This window comes from Camelus dromedarius, chromosome 9 (assembly GCF_036321535.1).
Source record: "Camelus dromedarius isolate mCamDro1 chromosome 9, mCamDro1.pat, whole genome shotgun sequence".
Lineage (NCBI taxonomy): Eukaryota > Metazoa > Chordata > Mammalia > Artiodactyla > Camelidae > Camelus > Camelus dromedarius.
Window position 1 is genome coordinate 71,953,705 of NC_087444.1, and position 9,145 is coordinate 71,962,849.

At 50.6% G+C, this 9,145-nt stretch overlaps 1 protein-coding gene across 1 annotated transcript; it reads right to left on the bottom strand.

Moving 5' to 3' along the window:
* Positions 1-6,790: 6,790 nt before the first annotated feature.
* On the bottom strand, positions 6,791-7,484 carry NANOS2 (nanos C2HC-type zinc finger 2). The gene has a single exon (XM_010987571.3). It carries the CDS (start codon positions 7,419-7,421, stop codon positions 7,011-7,013), a length of 411 nt encoding a protein of 136 aa, XP_010985873.1. The 5' UTR covers positions 7,422-7,484; the 3' UTR covers positions 6,791-7,010.
* Positions 7,485-9,145: the final 1,661 nt, after the last annotated feature.

A 9,145-nucleotide genomic window follows, 5' to 3' on the forward strand; every position in this document is an offset into this window, starting at 1 on the left:
GTTAATAAGCTTGATTGTGATCCTATGGCCAGCGGGTTCTGAGCAAGGATAGACAGGGTGTGATAATGTGCTTTAGAAAGAACCCCCAGCTGTTGTTGTGTGGAGGGTGGGTGGGAGTGGGCAATGCTGTTAGCCAGAGTCACGGGAGAAGTCTGGGGCAGGGGCAAGGAGGGGGTGGTTGAGACTGGACCAGGGCAGGGATGGTGGGAAGGCTGGAAATGAATTGGAAGGGATTTGAGAGGCAGAATATACACAGTGTGGTGACTGTGATGTTGAGAAGGGAAAAGGAGATGCCTAGGTGACACCAGTTCTCCAGCCCAGGTCCCAGGTCGGGGGACGAGGTCAATTAGGATATGGGGAGTGTAAGGTGCTCCACGGGTGCTATGGGTTGAACTGTGTCCCCACAAGAATATACACTGAGGTCCTACCCCTCGGTACTTCAGAATGTGACCTGGAAACAGGGTCATTGCAGATGTAATTACTTAAGATGAGGTCATCCTGGAGGAGGGTGGACCCTACATCCAACATGACTGCTGTTCTTGTAAGAAGAAGAGAGAGAAATGCAGAGGGAGGAAGACAGCTCTGTGAAGACAGAGGCAGAGATGGGCGTGATGCTGCCAAAGAAGTCAGCGGAGCCCGAGGCTCCCAGAAGCTGGAAGAGACAAGGAAGGATCCTCCCCTAGAACCTTTGGAGAGAGTGTGGCACTGCCAACAGCTTGATTTCAGATTTCTAGCCTCCAGAATTGGGAAAGGATTCATTTCTGTGGTTTTAAGCCACCCAGATTCTGGTCCTTTGTTATGGCAGCCTTTGCAAAGTGAGATGTTGGGCACCTGGGGGAGGCATCCAGGATGCTGTTGGCACCATGGGAGTCTGGGCTGAGGGGAGGCTTGGGTTTAACTCAGGTCTGGAGCCCATGAGAAGGCTGGAGACAGGGAGCCCCTGGCAGAGGTGAGGTTGAGAGGGCTTTGCAGGCATGAGTACACTGAGGCAAGATGCAGGAGGGCTGGTCATACTTTTGCACCTTCTCTATCCCCTGCAGGTAGCTCCCAGGATCCCAGTAACATGGGAGCCAAGAAGAGAGAGAGCACACAGGGCAGCCTCCTGAGCTCAGAGCAGGCAGAGACACCCTGCCCACTCTGTGTTCAAGAGCAGAACAGAGGAGGAGACGGAGGCTGGACTCCATGCAGAGAAGCAAATGCTTAAGTGGCACCTCCTCCCTCAAGTACCACTTTGGGTTTAGGAGGGGAAGAGGCCAGTTCTCCACCCACTTGGGACCAGGAAGGAAAATTAGATCCATTAAAGGGGGACCTAGAACCCCACAGAGTTCCTGCTGTTCCCTGAGGTGTCAGCCTAAGGCTGAATCCCTGAACCTCATGTGTCCACCGTGGTCACCGGTGCCTTCTATTTTGTGGGTCTCAGAAATTGAATTTCTGTACATATGAGAGAGTCCAGGGGTCCTGGTGATTAGTGACCATAGGTTAAAGCTGATTTCCAATGTTAACCAGAATCTGGGCCATTTAGAATTGTTTTTACAAAAAGTCGCGGGCAAGAGCAGCTCCATTAAGTAAAGTCTTTTTATTGTGAATCTGTATTGAGTATGTTGAGAGATCACGTTTAGGTTAATCTTCCTGTTTCTCTCTTTACGTGTCTTTCAATCTGTCCTTTTTGTCTCTTCTCCCTTCTCCCTTCTTTCCTCTCTCCCTCTCTCCCTTTTCTTTTAGTCATTCTAACGAATACAGACCCTTCTCCCGGGCTCCACTTTCACCACATACAATGGCCTACGTAAAACCCACTTAGAAGTCTCAAACGGAAGTCACACGCCCATCAGGAAATCCTGTCAGCTCCCCCCTCAAAATACATCTGGAATCTGACCATCTCTTCCCAGCCCATTACTACCTGATCCCCGCCACTGCCTCTCACCAGGACTGTTGTAGTCACCTTCTGACTGGTTTCCCTGCTTCCGCTCTTGACCTCCTAGAGGTATACTTTCTTTTCTTTTCTTTTTTAATTGAAGTATAGTCAGTTACACTGTGTTAATTTCTGGCGTACAGCACAATGTCCCAGTCATGCATAGACATACATATATTCATTTTCATATTCTTTTTCATTAAACGTTATTACAAGATATTGAATATAGTTCCCTGTGCTATACAGAACCTAGAGGTATAATTTCAAACCCCAACAAAAGTAATCCCATTAAAACATGTCTGATCAAGAGGCCTGATCCCTGGCTCAGAGGCCACCTGTGGTCCCCATCACACTCAGAGGAAAAGCCAAAATCTTCAACACTGTGGCCTCTCTCTGAGCTTCTCCCACCCGCTCCTTACTGTTCCTTGAAAGGTCCACAAACATTCCTGCCTCAGGGCCTTTGCATACACCCCTCCCCTTACTTGGATTGCTCTTGCCCCAGGTACCCACGTGGCTTGCTCCCTTGCTCCTGGAATTCTTGGTTCAAATGTCATCTTCTTTGTGAGACCTTTCCATCTTCATAACTCCTGATCCCTCTTACCCTGTTCTACCTTTCTTTCCTCCTTTATCAGCTAACATGCTCTACAACTCCTTTATTTCTTCTGTCTATGGCTGTAATGGCCAGTTGGATGTGTTCACCTGACTAGGCTACAGTCCCAGGTTTTCAAACACTAATCCCAGTGTTGCCATGAAGGTATTTTGTAGATGCAATTAAAGTCTATACTTAGTTGACTTTAAGGAAGATTATCCTAGATAATCTGGGCAGGCCTGATTCAATAGGGTGAAAGATTTAGAGAACAGAGAGAGCTGAGACTTCCTTTCCTAGATCCAGTTCCTTTCACTTTTTACCGTAACCCACGATGAGGAATTTATTTTACATCATTTTCTACCACAAACACACACACACCTGAAACAAAAGATCACAAAAGAATAATCTTAGTCATACGAACAGAGCAAATATTACATGCCAGGAACTGTTTCAACAGTTAATACTCATAACACTACAGTGAGGCAGATACTAGGGTTAATCCCCATTTTACAGAGAAGAAAACTAAGGCCCAGAGAAGTTAAGTAACCTGTCCAAAGTTACACGATGAGTGGGAGAATCTGAACCCAGACTGGCTGGCTTCAAAACTGAGCAATTTCCACTATCCTGCGGCATGTCTCAACAACCTCTGAAAATATATAACTGAAGCAAAAGTTCCTCAAAGCAATACTTACTTTACTCCCTACAATGCATTCTGATATTTTCCCATTCTGTTTTATTTTGTTTCTTTCTTTAATGCTGGTTGTAACCCACTATTTTTTGGACCCATGAATGGGTCAGGACCCACAGTTTGGAAAATAGGCCTTTGGAAGCCTTCCCTAATTCACCCTCATCCCAGGACCCTTGCCCTCTGACCTCCTGCATCCTCCTGTATCACCGCACCCACGCCTGCAGAGCTCTCCCCACCTCATCTCTGCCAGGGGCTCCCTGTCTCCAGCCTTCTCATGGGCTCCAGACCTGAGTTAAACCCAAGCCTCCCCTCAGCCCAGACTCCTATGGCACCAACAGCATCCTGGATGCCTCCCCCAGGTGCCCAACATCTCAGTTTGCAAAGGCTGCCATAACAAAGGGCCAGAATCTGGGTGGCTTAAAACCACAGAAATGCATCCTTTCCCAATTCTGGAGGCTAGAAATCTGAAATCAAGCTGTTGGCGGTGCTGCACTCTCTCCAAAGTTTCTAGAGGAGGATCCTTCCTTGTCTCTTCCAGCTTCTGGGAGCCCCGGGCTCCGTTAGCTTCCTTGGCAGTATCACGCCCATCTCTGCCTCTGTCTTCCTCCCTCCGTGTTTCTCTCTCCTCTTCTTACAAGAACAGCTGTCATGTTGGATGTAGGGTCCACCCTCCTCCAGGATGGCCTCATCTTAAGTGATTACATCGTTAATGACTCTGTTTCCAAATAAGATCACATTCCAAATTTCTAAGGGATAGGACTTTATTATTATTTTTTGGGGGGGGAGTTGGGCACACAGTTCAATCCAAAAACACCTTACACTCCCCATGTCCTAACTGACCCCATGGCCCCAGCTGAGACCTGGGTCAGAGAACTGGTTGTCACTGAGACATTTTTCTTCCCCTGGGCATCCAAAGGAGGCCATGGCTCCATGAGAGTCTGGGTAAAGGGAGTAGTGGGTCTAAATCTGGTCTGGAGCTCATGAGAAGGCTGCAGGTGAGCAGCCATCGGCTGAGGTGTACGGAGCTGTGCAGTTACGTGTGAGGGGCCGGAGATCAAGGTCAGGGTCCATGTATTCCTTCAGCTCCTTCAGTGTCCTCAGCTCTTGCCAGCTACCCTGCCACTTCATTATCTGCTGAATAAATTAAAATTCATTAAAACACTTCATTAAAACAGAAAACCAAAACTTGATCCGTAGTTGTCTGTCTCCAGCCTCACAGCCCCAGATCAGAGGTTGAGCAGCCTCCTCAATGCTTCACCTTGGATGGCCCCAGGCACTTCATGTCCTCCACCTCCTAGACTGACCTTAGCCAAGATGCCGAGGTCTCCCTCTCCTCCAGTCTAAAGTGCACTCCCTCAACCTGTCGTAATTCCCCTGAGGACTAAGTGCCCCACCTCTTGTGACTTTTCACAACTGCTGCCCACGCTTTGCCCTTGTTTAAACTGTTCACCCCTCTTCCATCATCCCATCTGAGAGGCCATCAGCTTCCTCCCTGGTAGAGCCCACGCTTCCTCTGAACCTTCCTCCAGGGCACTGCTGTGCAGAGCTCCACCTGCCGCATACGTACACCACAGCTCTGGGGTTGGGGGGGTCCCTTTTGGCTATTGTTTTGGGGGGGAACTTGGGGATCTCTGTTATGCATTTTTGGAAAAGGACCTGTGAGCAGAGATCCTTAAGATGGGGGTGTCTCTTTTATTTCTATGTGACTAGTGTCTGTGTGAGGGGAGTCCAAGCTGGATTTCAGAGTCTGCAGAATGCACATCGAAGGTCAAATTCTCACCCAAGGTCTGCAAGAGTCTGAACTCTCCCCATTTTGCCTCTCTTTTCTTTCTTTTCTTTTTTCAGTGGAGGTACTGGGGTTGAACCCAGGGCCTTGTGCATGCTAACCATGCACTCTACCACTATACCTATATTCCTATACGTACCCCTCCTTGCCTCTCTGATCTTATCTCTTACTCAGCCGGCCTCCTGCTTATTCTGCAAACACACCAGAGCCAATTCTACCTTGGGGCCTTTGAACGCACCATCTCCTCTGCCTGGAACACCCTTCTCCTGTTTTCCTCAATGTATTCGGACTCTGCTCAAGAGTCACCTCCACAGAAAGGCCTCCTCTGAGCACCCCGTATAAAACAGCCTCTCCTTCCCTCTTCATCCTTCCACTCTGCCCCCTTTTCCTTCACAGCACTTATCACCCACCTGACATGATATTCTCTGTTTATTCAGTGGTTGTCACTGCACCCTCTTCCCACCTAGAATGTCACCTTCATAAGGACAGGTCTTGTCTGCTTTGCTCACTGCTATGCCTGCCAATGTCCAGAACGGTGCCTGGAATAAAGCAGGAGCTCAATAAATACACATGGAACAACAGAATAAAAGAAGCCCTGATATTTATTACATGCAACATTTTGTGCACCTGCACATTTCCCCAGGGTGGGAGACCACAGTTTTTGTCACCTCTCCAGTGGGGTCTAGGAGCCCAGAGTTTAAGAACAACTGTAAAGTTGGTCCTGGAAGACCTGGGCTCTAGTAGGGTGAGAGGGGACCCTGGACAGAGCCCGAAGAAGGATGCAGAAAGGGAATCTGGGATCAAGGTGAAGGTTGGGTGTTGGTGTCCAGTCTACAGGTGACCTGTGTCCAAGAATGTGGGGGGGCACATTCGTGGGAGGGACCAAGGACTCCTTCCTGCTCCACCTCCCGCTTCCCATGTTTTGGGGCAAATATGGGTCCCCCCTCCCCCAGCCTCTGAAGAAACAGACATAGGGTTTTCAAAGTCAACCAGAAACGCTCTTTATTCACTAGAGCTCAACACTCGGGCCCAGCCCTGAGCCAAAAACCGAACTTAAAATCTGACTCGGGGCTCTTTTTTTGCCCCTAAAATAAAATCTAGGCAGTTGCCATTCCCATCTGGGCACTAAAACCACTTTTCCTGTGGGAGCTTCGTGGACTTTACTGTTGCAGGAGGAAACAAAGGAACTTTACAAAACTATCACGACTTGCGGGTGGGTGGGAGGTGGCAGAGAGACGCCTTCTCGCTGGGGAAAGGATCCGTCGGTGATTTGCCGTTGGGGGCAGGAGTGCAGTGAAACGGAATGAAATGAATGATGGGAAGAACAACCAGGGGGAGTTCAAGGGTATCGGCTATTGGCTCACCCCAAAGCCCTCCACCCCCTGATAAGCCTGCAAAGACAAGGCGCCCCGCTGCTGTGGCCCCTCCTCCCTCCAGCTCCTGATGGATGGGCTGTTGAGGGCAGGGCAGGACCCATCCGTGCCGTCCACGATGAAACGGTGGATCTGCCGGTGGCTGAAGAAGGTGGAGAGGGCGGGTTGAAGTCAGGATCCCATCTTGAAGTTCTTGGGCTGGAAGGTCCAAGCCAGCCTGTTCCCTCTCTCCACATTCTGAGGGGCGGACTGGGAGAGCACAGTGGGGTTCTGTAGGTCCAAGGGTCCAAGAATTCCAAAAGGAATGGAACCCCAGGGGCTAAGAAGTCAAAGGGGCAGGGCTGGTGGCCCAGAAGGACTAAAGATCCATGAACCGTGGCCCAGAAGGATCCACAGGGCTGTGCAGTCCAAGGGGCCGGGGTCCTGCTGCACCCAGAATCCACGGATATCTCCAGGACAGAAACCTTAGGGCTGAGAGGTCCAAGGGGCAGGGCTGGCCTGGCTCTCCACAGACTCCATTGTTTCAGGATCCAGCAGGGATGGAGTTCTGGAGGTCAGACATTCCAAAGGGCTGGGTGACTCCAAGGGAGGTGGGGTGAGTCCAGGGACTTGGTAGGACTGAACCAGGAGGGCTGGGGGTGCGGGGGCTGAGCACCTCATGGTCCTCAGCGCTTGAACTTGCGGCCGGCCGAATTGCGCCCACTGCGGCGGTAGAGAGACTGCTGGCCCCCGTTGAGCGGGCAGTACTTGAGCGTGTGGGCCTGGTCACCTGTGGCCCCGCACAGGGGACACACATAGTGCCGCAGGATGGGACACACCACCACACCCTCCGGGGTCTTCAGCTGGTGCGAGGAGTACACGTGGCGAGACTCCCCATTGTGCTTGCAGAAGTTGCAGAGGGTGGCCAGGCCCCCACTAGGCCCCTGCCCTCCCGGCCCCTGCTCTTGCTGGGCCTCAGGTCTCGGTTCCCCAGTCCCTGGGGCCTCCTGCCCTTGCCCCCGATTCTGGATCAGGGCCAACACCACCTGGCTCAGGTTGAAGTAGTCCTTCCACATGTCGAAGGGTGGCAGCTGCATAGCCCCCTGGCAGTGGTGTAGGTGGCTGGAGAGAGAGGGGCTAGGGCCCCAGTGGACAGAAGCAGCAGATGGTTTTCTGGAGCAGAGAGGAGCTGAACCCCTTTTTATACTCCTCAAAGACCCTTCTGAACAAAGGTGGAGCTTAGGATTTAAAGGGCCCACTCCTCACCCTTGGTCCCCATCTGACTTTAATCCCCCATGGATAACTGGAAGGGGGTCATTCCCCTCGTCTCTCGTCCTTGCTCTAACTGCCAGGTGCTGTGATCTGGAAAGGCCCTTCTCCCTGGGCCTCAGTTTCTTTATCTGGTCAATAAAGTCCGATGTCTGCAAATGCCCCCAACCCCCCTCCTCCCTTCAAGGCTGGGGGCTGCCCTCTCTAGAGCCATTCCTAATAATAACAACAGTCCCTGACTATGAGCTGGTTGCTGGGCTCCCACAGTTACCTTCATGATCTGATTTCACTCCCACAACAACTCCGCGTGGGTAACATAGTTACCATTTTCTAGACAAGTTGCTGAAGCTCAGAGGGGAAAACTCCTACTGGCCCAGAGTCACATAACACGCAAGTGGCATAGCCAGGGCTCGCAACTCCAAAGCAAATGCTCCTCCTATCTCTTTTGGATTAAAACCTATTTTTTTGGTCACATCTGGAATTAGGAGCCACTGATTCAACACAGATTTCTTGAGAGTGCACCAGAGTGTTCATTGTTTTTGAAAAAGGGTCTCTTTGAGCCTCATAACCATTCAAGGAGGCAGGCACCAGTGTTTCCATTTTATAGAAAAGTCTATGAGGCTCAGAGAGGTTAAGGAAGATACTCAAAGTCACACAGCAGGGAAATGGCAGAGTTGGGATTGACACCCAGCTCTGACTTCAGAGACACTAGAAATTGATCTTAGAAGCAGAAGAGGACCCTGGCATGACAGACTCATTTAGAATGCCCACACTTCCCCCTTGGCCTGGCACATTTTCCCAGATCCTTTCTGAGCTTCAGGACCAAGTAAAAGCCTTGCCTCCCGCCCATGCCAACTCCAGGAATTCTTCTTCCACCTGTGCTCCCCAGTTGGTCTCCTTGACCACTCAACATACAATCATTGAAGTCCCTTGTATTGGACGCTGGAAACTCAGCAGTGACCACATCTACCCTGTGCCTGTTTCACAAACAACCAGTCTAGCCGGCTAATGAGAAAACAACAGCCCATAAAGACCCGATTACACAGACAGGGTGCTCTGAGAGAGGCTGAGCTGGGAGAGGTGACCGGAAGCTGAGATCACATAGAACAGTCTTCCAGGAAAAGGAACACGAGATATGGAGCCCTGAAGTCTGGGGACAGCAAGGGGGCTGGAGTGGCCAGAATGGGGTGACAGTCCCCAGATTAGGCCAGCCCGGGATGCAGGGGCTGGATATCATCAGACTGTGACCTCCCTCAGGGGATGTTTTAGAAATGATGGGGTCATTTTGGGTTTGTTACAGTGATTGGAGGGGTGACTGGATGTAGTGGACAGGGACCAGGGATGCCAGATAACCATATGACCAAGATCTGTCCCGGGACCCACTTGACTTTTCAATGTCCCACTGGACACCCATGTATGTAGAAAAACCCATTTATGCCGGCCTGAGTCTAGAACCGAGCTATGTTTTACATATAAACACTAAGTGCTTTTGCAATATTTTAAGATACACTGACTTTTCCTGGAATATAACTGTTGTATACACCATGGCCTG

Coding starts and splice junctions, on each gene's coding strand:
- NANOS2 (XM_010987571.3), bottom strand. CDS start 7,421: ATGCAGCTGCCACCCTTCGACATGTGGAAGGACTACTTCAACCTGAGC.